Here is a 16,885-nt window from a genome sequence, read left to right on the forward strand (position 1 = left end):
TCTGGATTTGGCAGCGCCAGGAGAATGCTACCTGACCGAATGCATAGTGCCAACTGTAACGTTTGGTGGAGGAGAAATAATGGTCTGGTTCTGTTTTTCATGGTTTGGCTGGGCCCCTTATTTCCAGTGAAGGGAAATCTTAACTCTACAGCATACAATGATATTCTGTGCTTCCAACTTTGTGGCAACAGTTTGGGGAAGGCCCTTTCCTGTTTCAGCATGATAATTCCCCCGTGCACAAAGCGAGGTTCATACAGAAATGGTTTGTCGAGATCGGTGTGGAAGAACTTGACTAGCTGCACAGAGCCCTGACCTCAAACCCATCAAAAACCTTTGGGATGATCTGGATCGCCAACTGCGAGCCAAGCCTAATAGCCCAGAATCAGTGCCGGACCTCACTAGTGCTCTTGTTGCTGAATGGAAGCAAGTTCCTGCAGCAATGTTCCAATATCTAGTGGAACACCTTCCCAGAAGAGTGGAGGCTGTTACTGCAGAAAAGTGGGGATCAAGTCCATATTAATGTTGATGATTTTAGAATGAGATGTTCGACGAGCATACTTTTGGTCATGAAGTGTAGGTCACAACAGGTCTAAATATATGTGTCATGACAGTGTTATGGCCATATTAAGGCAGGTTATGACAGCTCTTATGACCATATCATAAAGTGTTATGACGTTGGGCGTCAAGTAAAGTGTTATCAAACGGGGTAAAAGAAAAAAACAACATTGCTAATTGGCCGAGTTGAGATAGCACCTCTCTGTTTTACCCACTTTCAGAGCATTTGTTCCCATTTCATGCCTACTGAACACAAACCTGGTACTAGTATGGATTACTTTGATTAGGTTAGAAGATATGTCTAGTGAGCAGGAATCCGAGCAAGAGGCAATGGCGCCGGAGGAGATGGCTGCCATTTCTGTTATTTTGTGTGTTTTTTCGCGTTGCTTGTAACGTATTTTGTACATAATGTTTCTGCCACCATCTCTTATGACCGAAAATAGCTTCTGGATATCAGAACAGCAATTACTCACCTCCTACTTGATGAAAAAAAATCCTTAATGAGTCGGACGCAAAAGATTTACTGTACATACCGTACCAGGCCCATATCCCGTCATTCGTATGAAGAAAAGACGCCGATACAGGGGATGCATGTCCGGGTGCCTTGTGAGAATTTGTCGGCGAGTGGGTAACCCGACTTTACCATCCGTCCTATTGGCCAACGTGCAATCATTGGATAATAAACTGGATGAGCTCCTTTCAAGACTATACCATCAACGAGACATTAAAAACTGTAATATCTTATGTTTCACCGAGTCGGGGCTGAACGACGACATGGATAATAAACAGTTGGCTGGGTTTTTCATGCATCGGCAAGATGAAACAGCTGTCTCCGGTAATACAAAGGTTGGAGGTCTGTGTCTATTTGTCAATAACAGCTAATATCAAGGAAGTCTCAAGGTTTTGCTCACCTGAGGTAGATTATCTCAAAATAAGCTGTAGACCACACTATTTAGCAAGAGAGTTTATCTATATTTTTCGTATCTGTCTATTTAACACGACAAACCGATGCTAGCACTAAGAAAGCCTTCAAGCTAGCACTAAGAAAGCACTCAATGAGCTGTATAAGGCCATAAGCATACAACAAAATGCTCATCCAGAGGCGGCGCTCCTAGTGGCCGAGGACTTTCATGCAGGAAAACCAATTTGTTTACCTCATTTCTACCAGCATGTAGCACACAGAAGAAAAAAATCTCTAGACCACCTTTACTCCACACACAGAGATGAGTACAAAGCTCTTCCTCGCCTTCCATTTGGCAAATATGACCATAATTCTCTACTCCTGATTCCAAGCATAAACTAAAGCAGGAAGTACCAGTGACTCACTCAATACGGAAGTAGTCAAATGACGCAGATGCTAATCTACAGGACTGTTTTGCTAGCACAGACTGGAATATGTCCTAGGATTTATCCGATGGCATTGACCACATCAGTCAACGGTTTTATCAATAAGTGTATCGATGACGTCCTCCCCACAGTGACCGCACGTACATACCCCAACCAGAAGCCATGGATTACAGGCAACATCCGCACTGAACTGATGGGTAGAGCTGCCACTTTCAAGAAGCGGGACAAACGCTTCAATACAGGACTAAGATTCAATCGTACTACACTGGCTTCGATACTCATTGGATGTGGCAGGGCTTGCAAACTATTAAGGACTACAAAGGGAAGCCCATCTGCGAGCTGCCCAGTGACACGAGCCTACCAGACGAGCTAAATTACTTCCATGCTTTCCATTACTTCCTGACAACTATGTGATCATGCTCCCATAGCCGATGTGAGCAAGACCTTTAAGCAGGTCAACATTCGCAAGGCCGCAGGGCCAGACGGATTACCAGGACGTATACTCAGAGCTTGCGCTGACCAACTGGCAACTGTTTCCACTGACATTTTCAACCTGTCCATGGCCAAGTCCGTAATACCTAGATGTTTTAACCTGTTGAGGATGGGGGCGCTGTTGAGACTATTTATGCTAATTGGGTAATTTTTGAAACGGCTTCCCACAATCCTTGATCGTACAATATGCATATTATTATTATTATTGGATAGAAAACAGTCTATAGTTTCTATAGGAGTTGAAATTTTGTCTCTAAGTGGAACAGAGCCCATTCTACAGCAATTTCCCTGACATGGAGTCAGATTTCAGAAATGTTGGCCACTGTTCTGAAGTCAGTTAAAAGGGCACTGTTATTGCTATGACTATACGGACACTTCTTACGTCTTCCCCTGGATGCCTTTACGTGATGACGATTCCAATGGGGTCGATTGCGCGTTCACAGGCACTACAAATGAAAAAACCCTGTAGCTAGCAAGTCTTTTCTTGGTGCGTAACGCGCGTGGAAGACACCGACCCGCTCCTGTTCCAAGCGTTAGTTTAGCCTGTTATATTTCTCCGGTCATCTTTTCACTCGTTATAGGAGTTAAAAACATCATAAGGTAGTTAAATTAAAGCGTTTTATAGCAATTTATATCCGTTTAGTGCGATTTTGGGACATTTATTTTTGAAACGATGTGAATAGCTGGGCACGCTTTTCAGTTCATCCCGAACGCAGTTGGCATTTCCACATGGCAAGAGGACAGCTTTCCACCAAAAGACGATTACTCCCAAGAAAGGATCCTTTGCCCAAGATACTGATGGAAGAACAGCTCACAGTAGGACATTTTTATTATGATAAATCGTGTTTCTGTCGAAACATTTTAGTGGCTTAGGACGCCATGTTTTTTGACGTAGCTTCGCTTGGCGCAAACTGTATTGAAAAGTAAGGATAAATAAAAAAATGTAATTCCGCAATTGTATTAAGAATTAAATTGTCTATCAATCCCTGTCCACCCTATATTTTTTAGTCACGTTTATGAGTATTTATGTATAAGAGTAGATCACTGTCTAAGTGGCGCAAGGACATTTTCTGACCAGCTGAGCTACATTTCACATTGTCTAACCATGATTTTGGTGGCTAAATATAAACGTTTTCGATCAAACTCTATATGGATTGTGTAATATGATGTTACAGGAGTGTCATCTGAAGAATTCTGAGAAGGTTAGTGAAAAAATTAATATATTTTTGGCGATGTTGACTTTTATCGCTCACTTTGGCTAGAATCAATGCTGGGCTGCTATGTGCTATGTGCTATGCTAATATAACGATTTATTGTGTTTTCGCTGTAAGACACTTAGAAAATCTGAAATATTGTCTGTATTCACAGGATCTGTGTCTTTCGATTCGTGTATGCTGTGTATTTTTACGAAATGTTTGATGATTAGTAAGTAGGTAAACACGTTGCTCTAAGTAGTTTTTCTATTCCATTTGTGACGGTGGGTGCAATTGTAACCTATGCCATCTACCTGAAATATGCACTTTTTTCTAACAAAACCTATCCCATACCATAAATATGTTATCAGACTGTCATCTAATGAGTTTTTTTGTTGGTTAGGGGCTATAAATATCTTAGTTTAGCCGAATTGGTGATGGCTACTGGTGTTGGTGGACAAATAAAAGATGGTGGATTATGCTAATGTGTTTTTAGGTAATAGATGTACATCTTTACATATTGTGTCTTCCCTGTAAAACATTTTAAAAATCGGACATGTTGACTGGATTCACAAGATCTGTGTCTTTCATTAGCTGTATTGGACTTTAATGTGTGAAAGTTAAATATTTTTAAAAAAATATTTTTTTTGAATTTCGCGGCACTGGTTTTTCAGTGGGGGGGGGGGGTGTGCCGCTAGCGGCACGCTGATCCTAGACAGGTTAAACAAAACGCTATAGTCCCAATGCCCAATGTAACCTGCCTAAATGACTACCAACACATTGCACTCACGTCTGTAGCCATGAAGTGCTTTGAAAGGCTGGTTATGGCTCACATCAACACCATCTTCCAAGAAACCTTAGACCCACTCCAATTTGTATACCGCCCCAACAGATCCACAGATGACGCAATCTCTATTGCACTCCACACTACCCTTTCCAACCTGGACAAAAGGAACACCTACGTGAGAATACTGTCCATTGACTACAGATCAGTGTTCAACACCATAGTGCCCTGAAAGCTCATCACTAAACTAAAGATCCTGGGTCTAAACACCTCCATCTGCAACTGGATCCTGGACTTCCCGACGGGCCACCCCCAGGTGGTAAGGGTAGGGAACAACACATCTGCCACGCTGTTCCTCAACACGGGGGCCCCTCAGGAGTGCTTGCTTAGTCCCTCCCTGTTCACTGATGACTGCATGGCCAAGCAAAACTCCAACACCATCATTACGTTTGCCGAAGACAACAGTGGTAGGCTTGATCACCGGCAACAATGAGACAGCCTATAGGGATATCAGAGACCTGGCAGTGTGGTTCCAGGACAACAACCTCTCCCTCAAAATGATCAAGACAAAGGAGCTGATTGTGGACTACAGGAAAAGGAGGGCTGAGCACAACCCCATTCTCATCGACGGGGTTGTAGTGGAGCAGGTTGAGATCTTCAAGTTCCTTGGTGTCCACATCACCAACAAACTATCATGGCCAAAACACACCAAGACTGTCGTGAAGAGGGCATGACAACACCTATTGTCCCTCAGGAGACTGAAAATATTTGGCATGGGTCCTCAGATCCTCAAAAAGGTCTACAGTTGCACCATCGAGAGCATAGTGACTGGTTGCATCACCACAGGTTATGGCAACTGCTCTGCCTCTGACCGTAAGGCGCTACAGAGGGTAATGCGTACGACCCAGTAAATCACTGAGGCCAAACTTCCTGCCACCCAGGTTTTAGAGAAAGGCCCTTAAAATTTCCAAAGACTCTAGCCACTCTAGTTACAGACGTTTTTTTCTGCTACTGCACGGCAAGTCGTACCGGAGCTCTAGGTCCAAAAGGCTTCTACCCCCAAGCCCCCTCAATCAATCAAATGTATTTATAAAGCCCTTCTTACATAAGCTGATGTCACAAAGTGCTGTACAGAAACACAACCTAAAACCCCAAACAGCAAGCAATGCCGGTGTAGAAGCATGGTGGCTAGGAAAAACTCCCTAGAAAGGCCGGAACCTAGGAAGAAACCTAGAGAGGAACCAGGCTATGAGAAGTGGCTAGTCCTCTTCTGGCTGTGCCGGGTGCAGATTATAACAGAACATGGCCAAGATGTTCAAATGTTCATCGATGACCAGTAGGGTCTGTTGAACAATTAATCAAATGCTCCTTGGATTATTTGCATTGACCCCCCCCCCCCCCCTTCCCCCACACACACACACTTTTTTACACTGCTGCTACTCACTGTTTATTATTACAGTATGCATAGTCACTTTACCCCTACCTATATGTACATATTACCTCAATTACCTCGACTAACCTGTAGCCCTGCACATTGACTCTGTACTGGTACACCCTGTATATAGCCTCGTTATTGTTATTTTATTGTTGCTCTTTTTTATTTATTTTGTAAAAAAAAAAAAATCTTAAAACCGCATTTTTGGTTAATCTGTTGTATTCGGCGCATGTGGTAAATGAAATGTGATTTGAAGGAGGGAGGCTAATATTGCTGGAGATTGATATAGCGACGTGCGTTTTATTAATCAATTAGTAAGGGACTGACAAGGGCACGATCAGTGTCGGGTCTGTAAACCTCCCTTCGGTAGTCTTTATTACCTGTCAATATTAGAGGGCCGTGGGCTTACAGGAGCAGTCTCGGTGAGTCTTGAGTACTTTTCACATCTTTATCAATGTCAATATACAACCATTGTGGACTTCCATGAGTAGTCTTTTGTTTTGTGCGCAGTTTAGTATAGTTACCGTTGTCTGCGATAGTAACCTTTAAGAACTTTAGGGTTGTCGGGACCGTTGTGGAATCGTGTGAAGCCTGTCTGTTGGTTCATTTTAGACTGCTACAGTACAGGCCTCTCTGAACAGTGTCACATCTCTATGCATATTAGTGTGTTTACCATCACCAAAGGGTTCCTCACCTGCGCCCTCCGCCCCTCGCCCACCTATCAACATCCTCCCCCGCCCCTCACTGCCTTCTCTATTCTCTCATTTTCGAGGATATTGTCCCTAGTCTAATTTGGCCAAGGCCTGAAAGCGAGAGAAGAGTCTTCTGGATCCTCAGATCTCCCAGATGATGCCGTCGGAGCCTTTTAGTCCAATCAATAGGGGTAATTATAGGCAATTACAGCAAATGGGAACGCATTGTACCGGACTCAATGTGTTTAACAAATTCTATCAATCCTGTTATGGATGAGATGGCGAGAGACTAATTTCATATTAATGATGTCGGCTCGGTAACAAAAGCTACCTGTAAATTGAAAGTCGGCCCCAGATTCAGACCCACTGAATAAAAGGTAGAACGGGCCTTTTGTTTGTCCTTCGCCGCTTCACCCACACAAACATGCATTTAAAGGACCACCATGGCCGATTATGTTTATTTAATTTTCAGATCTCATAAAGAAAAAAATGTAAAGGCAGATCAATACCTCATTAGCGTGGACTGTCCATGGACTGCAGTCTACTTCAAGGTGAATACAGTCTACCTTTCAAAACAATGGCAAAGGGATGACTCCATTCAACCTGAGCCTTTATAGTGCTTCGATCCCTAAGCTTTTCTCTGCATATACTTCACACCTTCTCAATGCCTAGCTACTGTTACAGCACTGTGGTCCAGGAGAAAATACATGCAGATCTGCAAACCAACTATCTACCCCTCATCTCTGTCAGAAAGTAACTCTGGCTAGACCACACGATTTACAAGTCTGACATTTTGGAGTCTTAATAACTGCCAGATTAATAATTCTTGATTGGATTTAGATAGAGTTAACACCTAGGTGAAAAAGTGCTAAGTAAGGAGGGAAACTCCACTCTATGGACACCAATGTATAGCACCACCTTAGGTGATGCACAGCAACCATTTTTGTGCCAGAACACTCACCACACATCAGCTAGCATGGTGGAGAGGTGGGAGTGATATACAGTATGTCAATTAGAATTTAGGGGGATGATTAGGTGGAAATGATGGAAATGGGGCCTGGATGAGAATTTGTCCAGGACACCGGGGTTAACACACCTACCTAATGGATTGTATTGACCACAGAGAATCAGGAAATCTGTTTTAACAATAGGAGAGCTGAGAGTTGACTCAAAACAAATGTACTTTTTAAATTTTAGATTGTGCAAAGCTGTCATCAAGGCAAAGGGTGGCTATTTGAAGAATCTCCAATATAAAATATATTTTGATTTGACTACATGATTCCATGTGTTATTTGATCGTTTTTGATGTCTTCACTATTATTCTACAATGTAGAAAACAGTAAAATAAAGAAAAACCCTTGAATGAGTAGGTGTGGAAAACCTTTGACTGGTAGATGTGACTGTGTATAGCCCAGTTACATTAACTAATTAAAATGCTATTTTGTTCTTTGAAATACATTTTATTTTGTATTCTAATGCTACTTAAGACCTTCATAAACACAACCAACGTATTATTTGTTGGGGTGGCAGGTAGCCTAGGGGTTAGTGTTGGGCCAGTAATCGAAAGTTTGCTAGATCAAACCCCTGAGCTGACAAGGTAAAAATATGTTGTTCTACCCCTGAACAAGGCAGTTAACCCACTGTTCCTAGACTGTCAATGTAAATAAGAATATGTTCTTAACTGACTTGCCTAGTTAAATAAAGGTTTAATTAAAAAAATATCTGAAATGTATTTATTAGAATGTTGACGTCCAAAATAATCGTCACTGGCTCAAAGACGGTTCCCTCGATGCCATGAGCGTCTAGTGTTAACATCCAATCCTAAAGACGGCATCCTACCTCCCTGTGGAATTGGGATCTCCTTAGACCAGAAGCAAGTGCCATCTTATGGCCCTCCAACACCACTTCCAGCAGCATGGTCTACAATCCACGACTGACCCTGCTTAGATTCAGATGTAACCCAGCAGTTGGATGCAGGGTGGTATGCTGCAGATAAGGTGGGACTATAAATACCCTTGTTACACTTAGTTGTGAATTTGTGAAATTCATGAATTGAATTGAGAGCTGGCAACTATGAGTAACACATGTAGTGTGAAATATGAGTAAAACCTGTAGTGTCGTGGTGGGTGAGCATAGAATTGTGAGCGTATTTGTGTCCCGATTCAGGAAACTAGGTGTATGTCGCAAGTCACGACTTCACAGGATAGCCGTTGGAACATTATGTTTTATTTTTTTAAATCAAAATGTGTTTTTGGGCAGAAAAGCCTTCTCGAACATGTGAACTTTAATGTGCACAATACACTGTTTTATGCCATCTGTAAATATGAATAAAACTGTTAAATTACAAGCCTTGTTGGTTTAGCCACAGAAAAAGTGAGCAACCTTCCCACTATCCATGATTGGCTGAGATAATGAGTGGGCTGGACATGCCGAGAGTTGAGTTCGGATTGGTCTGCCATATACAGTGGTTCCTTCTTTAAAGTTACGTCATACTGTGGCAGCAGCTTTCTGTGGCATGTCATTTATTTCTCAGCCATTTCTTCTGTTAGTGCAAGTTATTGCTAGTTTTATCACTAGAGGGCATCTTTGAGAAGCATTTGATAGTATTCCATATTGGCATTACCAGAGAATTTAAAATCTATTTTGTAATAATATAGTATATGGGATTTGGCTTAATTAATTTGATTAATATTATGGTGTTACCATTCCGAGAAAAATTGTCCGTTTCTACATTCAGACCATTTTTCTCTCGGAGTGCACACTGGACATTTGGGGCGAGTAGTAGGGTTGGTTTGAACGTTCTGGCCTTACAACGGCAGTCGAGCACACAAGCTAACGTTGGCTAGCTACTTCGAGACACAAATGAGACCACTCTTACCATTTTACTCGCCCTAGCAGAGCTGGTAAGGCAGTTTTCGTGTTAACCAGACAGGTGACTGTAAATGTGCTGCTGGAAACAATTTAATTATGCTTTTTTCCCAACATTTACTGACACCAGCCATATTCAACGGGTGTTGAGCGCTCGTAAAGTAATTATTCTGCGCTCTGCTACATTCAGACGAGAGTGCTCTGAAATCCGTGTCGATAGTAGGCTGGACACATTACATTTTTAACAACGTTCTTTTCTGATAAAAAATAGTTCATTGCCTCCGCCGTGGAGGCCAGTTTCATAATATGACCATATTTCCCAGCTGCTTGCCGTCGTTTTGAAGTAATCGCGGAAAAACAAGCATTTTAGTGCATTTTTCACCCTGCCAGCTCCTATTAGTTCTATTAGCACAGTAGCACCAACTCGCCTTCCAAACGTTCTATTCTCAGCTTATTGTTCAATGTCACAATGCCTGCTTCACTATTGTTGGCAATGAGACCTGCTCATGTTGTTTTATAGTTAAAACGTGAACAACAAAAATAATATTGTTTCCTATGGGGGGAATATAGGCTGTCTATTTCGCCAAATACCTCGCAATGTGTATATTGAGATTTTTTTCAAGTCGGGTGTAACTGGTGTGAAATGGCTAGCTAGTTAGCAGGGTGCACGCTAATAGCGTTTCAATCTGTGATGTCACTCGCTCTGAGACCTTGAAGTAGTTGTTCTCCTTGCCCTGCAAGTGCCATGGCTTTCGTTGAGCGATGGGTTACAATGCTTCGAGGGTGGCTGTTATCTATGTGTGCAGAGGGTCCCTAGTTCGAGCCTAGGTAGGGGCGAGGAGTGGGACAGAAGCAAAACTGTTACACGGGCACCATTTTAAATCAGGAGAATCTCCTCTTTGTAATTATGTAAGTCTGGGCAGAGAGCTTGTTTGTCAGCGACCGCTAGACCAGAAATAGTCAGCAGTTTTTAATTTTTTACCTACTTTCGCATTACACAGACATAAGCACAGTTGACACTATCGAGGTGCGGATGTTTACTTTCTACACAAGTTGTTATTTTCCAGTTTCGTCCGATGAACAGATTGTAGTGGTAAAATAAAAAGAGATACATTTTTCATGGAGCATCACTTTAGTCAAAACAGGCTCTGCGAACGTTCGATTCCATTAATTTGCGCTGGGCTCGCGCTAGTGTTCCAGTTTAGCCAACGTTCTGAAGCCGTTTTTCAGCCTTGGGTGAATTTTGACTCGTTCTATTGTCCAGCCTATAGATAGCTAGAGCGAATTTACGAAAGCACCCGAATGTCCATTGACAAAGCACTACGACTATACCATTTAGCTAAGCTAAGAATGACGAGAATAATCAAGTCAATACACGTTGGGGGGTTAGATAGCATATAGTTAATATACTGGCAAGTTTGATGTATAACTACTAACGTTAACTAGCTAGCTAACATACCGGTACATACTGCTGTAATGATATGCTATGTGGTACGTAAGGACAGCGTAGCTAACAAATTGTCAGCCAACATAACGTGTAAGGTAACTTATTTGAAAAGTCATTACTTTATTACATTGAGTAGCAAGCTACCCCTTGGTCGTTAGGGCAAATCTGGTCTGTGATAGGCAGGGGTTTTTCACACCTAGCTCGGCTATTAGACTATTCTTTAGTAAAGGTTGAATAGTCTATTGTTCAGCTATTAGCCCTCCTCCCCAACTTGTAACAAATTGCTGTTCCCATCTCATTCCTTTCCCTCTTCCATGCATCATCATTCTGCTCCTGAGTGGCTCGCTTGTGGGCGTGTTGACAGGATATGGCAGCATTTTGGTTGTGCGTCAAGAATTCCTCAAACAGCAACACGTTTGTATGAAGGTGTGGTTATTCACAGGCAAATTGTTATATGCTATGGAAGTACATGTGTGTCTTTTTGTCAAGAGCAAATCCTTTTTTAATTTCAAATCAAAACTAATTGTTCTGAAAGCAACCTTTTTCCGAGACAAAGGAAGTCAAAGCGGACACCTACGAAGATGGCGTCTCAGGTAAGCAGCACAGGGCTGTATTGACGGATCCTAAAAATGACATCTGCTGCTTTAGATTGAACGGTCATATCTCAGTTATTGTTTTCAAATCTATAAAGAATAAGCAGTTATCTTTACTTTCAGAGAGCGAGCTGACCAAGGGGTCAAAAATGTCACATACAGTATCTTCTATTGTTTGTCATGTGTCTGTTTTTCAGCATAAAGTACTCTGTAGCCACTTAGTGTGGACACCAGGTGAGACCACACACAATATCAGTCTCTCTTCTTCACTTCATCCCTCTCCCCCTTCTCCCTAAATCCTCTAGGCTAAATCAGGTGTTTGGTGAACTACTCCCGCATCTGAACTGGCTGACACAGAGGGCACAGCAGGATCATAGGTGAGATGTAGTATTATTACATATTAATTATTCTGAAGTATTACTAAAGAGATGCTTTGCATTGAAAAACAGACAGAGATGCAGTAGTCCCAGAGTTAATGATCCAAGGTCAGTTTTGCATTTCACCTCCTGATTTAAGATGACCGACCGTGTTGAGAAAAAAAAAAAGAGGCTTAATCATGCTCTCTCGTCTGCAGGTATGTTTGGTGTGAGAGAGGAAGCCAGTCTTGTCATCGCCACCTCACCCACTCTTAAGATAACCTTCGGGCCAACTGGGGGCCCAAGGCTGGTTAGGAGACACCGCAATTATGATGAACTGAGAGAATATTAGGGTAGCACTGTAATTCATGAATCATATGCTGTCTGCCACTGTACTTATCTCTTTCCCTTTCTGTCTTCTACACCTCTCTCCCCACCTCATCCTTCTTCCTTGTTTTATAATGCACAACATACGTGCATTGAAGTACAGAATGAACGTGTATTTATAATATTACAATTATCATAATTATAATGCATTTATGTATTTACAACACCTGGATAATGAACTTCTTTCAATAAAGCATTTCACATGCTCCACTGGTTGAAATTAAGTATCTCATTGAAATACTATCATGTGTCCTCAGATTAATGCAGGTGAAGGGAGTTAGATATGCATCGTTCTTTTTTCTGTATATATGAATTACAAATCAACCGTGTTTCTAGTCTATTGCATAGTTATAATGAGTAATCATTGATGTCCCAGGAGCAGGAGTGGTAAACACTGTTGAAGTGTATAATTGTAATACATACAGTTGAAGTCGTAAGTTTACATACACCTTAGCCAAATACCAAATTTCATCCTAGTAATAATTCCCTGTCTTAGGTCAGTTAGGGTCACCCCTTAATTTTAAGAATGTAAAATGTCAGAATAATAGTAGAGAATTATTTATTTCAGCTTTTATTTCTTTCATCACATTCCCAGTGGGTCAGAGGTTTACATACACTCAATTAGTATTTGGTAGCATTGCCTTTAAATTGTTTAACTTGGGTCAAACATTTCGGGCCTTCCATAAGCTTCCCACAATACGTTGGGTGAGTTTTGGCCCATTCCGCCTGACAGAGCTGATGTAACTGAGTCAGGTTTGTAGGCCTCCTTGATCGCACACGCTTTTTCAGTTCCGCCCACACATTTTCTATAGCAATGAGGTCATGGATTTGTGATGGCCACTCCAATACCTTGACTTTGTTGTACTTAAGCCATTTTGCCACAACTTTGGAAATATGCTGGGGGTCATTGTCCATTTGGAAAACCCATTTGCGACTGAGCTATAACTTCCTGACTGATGTCTTGAGATGTTGCTTCAATATATCCACATAATTGTCCTGCCTCATGATGCCATCTATTTTGTGAAGTGCACCAGTCCCTCCTGCAGCAAAGCACCCCCACACCATGGTGCTGCCACCCCCGTGATTCACTGTTGCGATGGTGTTCTTTGGTTTGCAAGCCTCCCCCTTTTTTTATCCTCTACTACATAGTAAGCAAGTAAATAGTTAGCTAGCTATTTTACTTCAGCTGCATTGCAAGGCAAGCTTACACAATTATACATAAAATTTGCAGTAAATGCTTTAGCTAACTAGATCCACTGTTTCACAAGACGACAGCCTGTTTTACTGGTTTTCTCAGGAGTCCCTAAAACATTAAACAACACGAATTACAATGTCAGACTCATGTCATAACACTAGCTAGCTAGCTGGCTAATGTTAGCTAGTCAGCTAACTTGCTAAATAGCAATTTTCTTCAAATTAACTTTATGACAAAAAATATGCACAAACATTTGTCTCTACATGAACTAACATATTCCTCTCATTTGTAAATGTTTTGCTTGACTCGTTGTGACTATATAACATCTTACATCTGATTCCACCGTAATGTTTTGTCAGCCATCTTTGTTGAAGAACGCCACAAGGCAAGTGTGGCTTGTGTCAAAATTCATCATTGGAACCACACGATATGATTGGTCATATAAAAACATTGTGACCCAAATGCATAATGAGTGCTCTAACTGCCCCTTGTGGTGGTCTGGAGCAATGAAGCCGTGACGCTGGGTACCTCTAAGTCCCACGGTGCAAGCTCGCAACTTTTAAAGGAAGAACCACTGTAGAAGGCTTCTGTCTATTTCAGCTCGTCAGTCTGTTGGTAATCCTGTTGAACGTGGCTTTTTTATGTATTGTGTAGTGGAGCTGCAAAAGTGTTGCTCTTCACTTTCTGGAGGATCAATTTTTGAAATCAGTGGAATTAGAGTATGATAGCTAAAGAGATGGAGCAACCGTGGCATGGCATTCCTGACAGGAACACGCGTCCATCATACATGATTAGCTATCTTACCTGTATAGATTGTTACATTTTCAGATATTACACATTCCTATTTTGAGAGAAAGTCGTTTCATTTCAACTGTTAGCTAGCTAGCTAATGTTAGCTGACTGGCTCCCTAGCTGACGTTATTATTCGTATCCCAGAGCCGTTATTATTCGTATCCCAGAGCCTAATGTTAGCTAGCTGACATTGAACATGGTTGGTTAGCTCCCAGCACTTTGGCATCATTGGCACTTTGTTCATTGTTGTTTAACTAGCTAACATTAGCTGGCTGGCTAGTTAGCTAATGTTACGTGACGTGTGTACAACACCCATTGAATATGGCCAGTGTCAGTAAACGTCTGCAAAAAAGAGTCCCGAAATTGTTGCCAACAGAGCTGGTTATGAATGGATGTACACAAAGAAGAGCTCTTCACTAGATATCAAAACATTCAAAGGCCATTTTCTCAAAAGTGAGTTTACAAGTTGATCAACTTTCAAAGCAGAATTACTTTCCCATTGTTCCTTAAATGCAGTGTCTGATATACCATTTTGTAGCTCTGAGTCGCTACTTTTATCCAATGTAAAAACCACCTTTTCAAATTTTGCTACATAAGACCGAATCCAGGTGGTGAGTCACAATGTTTGTGTGCTGAGGAAGTGAGAAAATAACTGTTAGCAGCTGCCATGATAACACGGGTGGCTGTGTTGATGTCACTCACCTCGTATAGCGTGATGACACCATTGGTCTCGTTAGGTGCCTTCCACTGCATGAAGATCTTCTCCTCGTATGGTCCGGTCTGGGTGGACTCCATTGGAACAGAGCCGGGAACTGGAGAAATGTAAAGAGACACAAAGGAGTGACGGCATGTTCAAGCAAATCATGCAAGCAGGTTTGAGCACTAAAGAACACACACACACACACTGATTAGGCAGTACAGTTTCACAACCACACGGTCTGATTGAACCATTCAAAAACGTTGTATCTGAGACATTACAGCACACAACGGCACACTCAAAATCATCATCAAAAGAAAATATCAACACTTTGTTCCTGCTCAATCACATAACTGTACATATTATAAATATATCGACACATATACCGATACAGTGAATGAGTTTATCAGGAAGTGCACAGGAGATGTTGTACCCACTGTGACTATTAAAACCTATCCCATCCAGAAACCGTGGATAGATGGGAGCATTCGTGCCATACTGAAAGCGCGAACCACCACATTTAACCAGGACAAGAAGACTGGGAATATGGAAGAATACAAACAGTGTAGTTATTCCCTCTGCAAAGCAATCAAGTAGGCTAAACGTCTGTATAGGGACAAAGTTGAGTCCCAGTTCAACGGCTCAGACACGAGACGTATGTGGCAGGGTCTACAGACAATCACTGAATATAAAAGGAAAACCAGCCACGTCGCAGACACCGACATCTTGCTTCCGGACAGACTGAACACCTTCTTCGCTCGCTTTGAAGATAATACAGTGCCACAAAGGCAGCCCGATATCAAGGACTGTGGGCTCTCCTTCTCCGTGGCCGACATGATTAAGACATTATAGCGTGTTTACCCTCACAAGGCTGCCGGCCCAGATGGTATTCCTAGCCGCGTCCTCAGAGCATGCACAGACCAGCTGGCTGGTGTGTTTACAGATATATTCAATCTCTCCCTATCCCAGTCTGTTGTCCCCACATGCTTCAGGATGGGCACCATTGTCCCTGTACCTGTTCATAAGCATTTCACTGTAAGGTCTACACCTGTTGTATTCAGCACACGTGACAAATAAACTTTGATTTGACCTAGGCAAGCAAAGGTAACTGAACTAAATGTCTATCGCCCCATGGCACTCACCTCGGTCATCATGAAGTGCTTTGAGAGACTAGTCAAGGATCATATCACCTCCACCTTACTTGCCACCCCAGACCCACTTCAATTTGCTTACCGTCCCAATAGATCCACAGATTATGCAATCGCCATCACACTGCATACTGCCCTGTCCCATCTGGACAAGAGGCATACCTATGTAAGAATGCTGTTCAATGACTATAGCTCAGCATTCAACACCATAGTACCCTCCAAGCTCATCATTAAGCTCGAGGCCCTGGGACTGAAACCCGCTCTGTGTAATTGGGTCCTGGACTTCCTGACGGGTCGCCCCCAGGTGGTGAAGGTAGGAAACAACACCTCCTCTTCGCTGATCCTCAACACTGGGGCCCCACAAGGGTGCATGCTCAGCCCCCTCCTGTACTCCCTGTTCACCCATGACTGCGTGGCCATGCACACCTCCAACTCAATCATCAAGTTTGCAGATGACACAATAGTATTAGGCTTGATTACCAACAACGATAAGCCTACAGGGAGGAGGTGAGGGCTCTGGGAGTATGGTGCCAGGGAAATAACCACTCACTGAACAAAACTAAGGAGATGATTGTGGACTTCAGGAAACAGCAAAGGGAGCACCCCCCTATCCACATCGATGGGACCACAGCTGAGAAGGTGGAAAGCTTCATGTTCCTCAGCGTACACATCACTGACAAACTGAAATGGTCCACCCACACAGACAGTGTGGTGAAGAAGGTGCAACAGCGCCTCTTCAACCTCAGGAGGCTAAAGAAATTTGGCTTAACAACTAAAACCCTCACAAACTTTTACAGATGCACAATTGAGAGCATCCTGTCAGGCTGTATCACCGCCTGGTACGGCAACTGCACCGCCCACAACCGCAAAGCTCTCCAGAGGGTGGTGCGCTCTGCCCAACGCA

At 42.5% G+C, this 16,885-nt stretch overlaps 1 protein-coding gene across 17 annotated transcripts in view; it reads right to left on the minus strand.

The window, feature by feature from the left end:
- The window catches only part of LOC129814814 (receptor-type tyrosine-protein phosphatase T), a 561,458-nt gene that overhangs the window by 257,987 nt on the left and 286,586 nt on the right, over positions 1-16,885 (minus strand). For all 17 annotated transcript variants that reach the window (XM_055867855.1, XM_055867868.1, XM_055867867.1 and 14 more), the window contains exon 9: positions 14,839-14,948. In XM_055867855.1, the coding sequence (XP_055723830.1) occupies positions 14,839-14,948 (110 nt within the window). The remainder of the gene's footprint in view (positions 1-14,838; positions 14,949-16,885) is intronic.

This window comes from Salvelinus fontinalis, chromosome 18 (genome assembly GCF_029448725.1).
Source record: "Salvelinus fontinalis isolate EN_2023a chromosome 18, ASM2944872v1, whole genome shotgun sequence".
Classification (NCBI taxonomy): Eukaryota; Metazoa; Chordata; class Actinopteri; order Salmoniformes; family Salmonidae; genus Salvelinus; species Salvelinus fontinalis.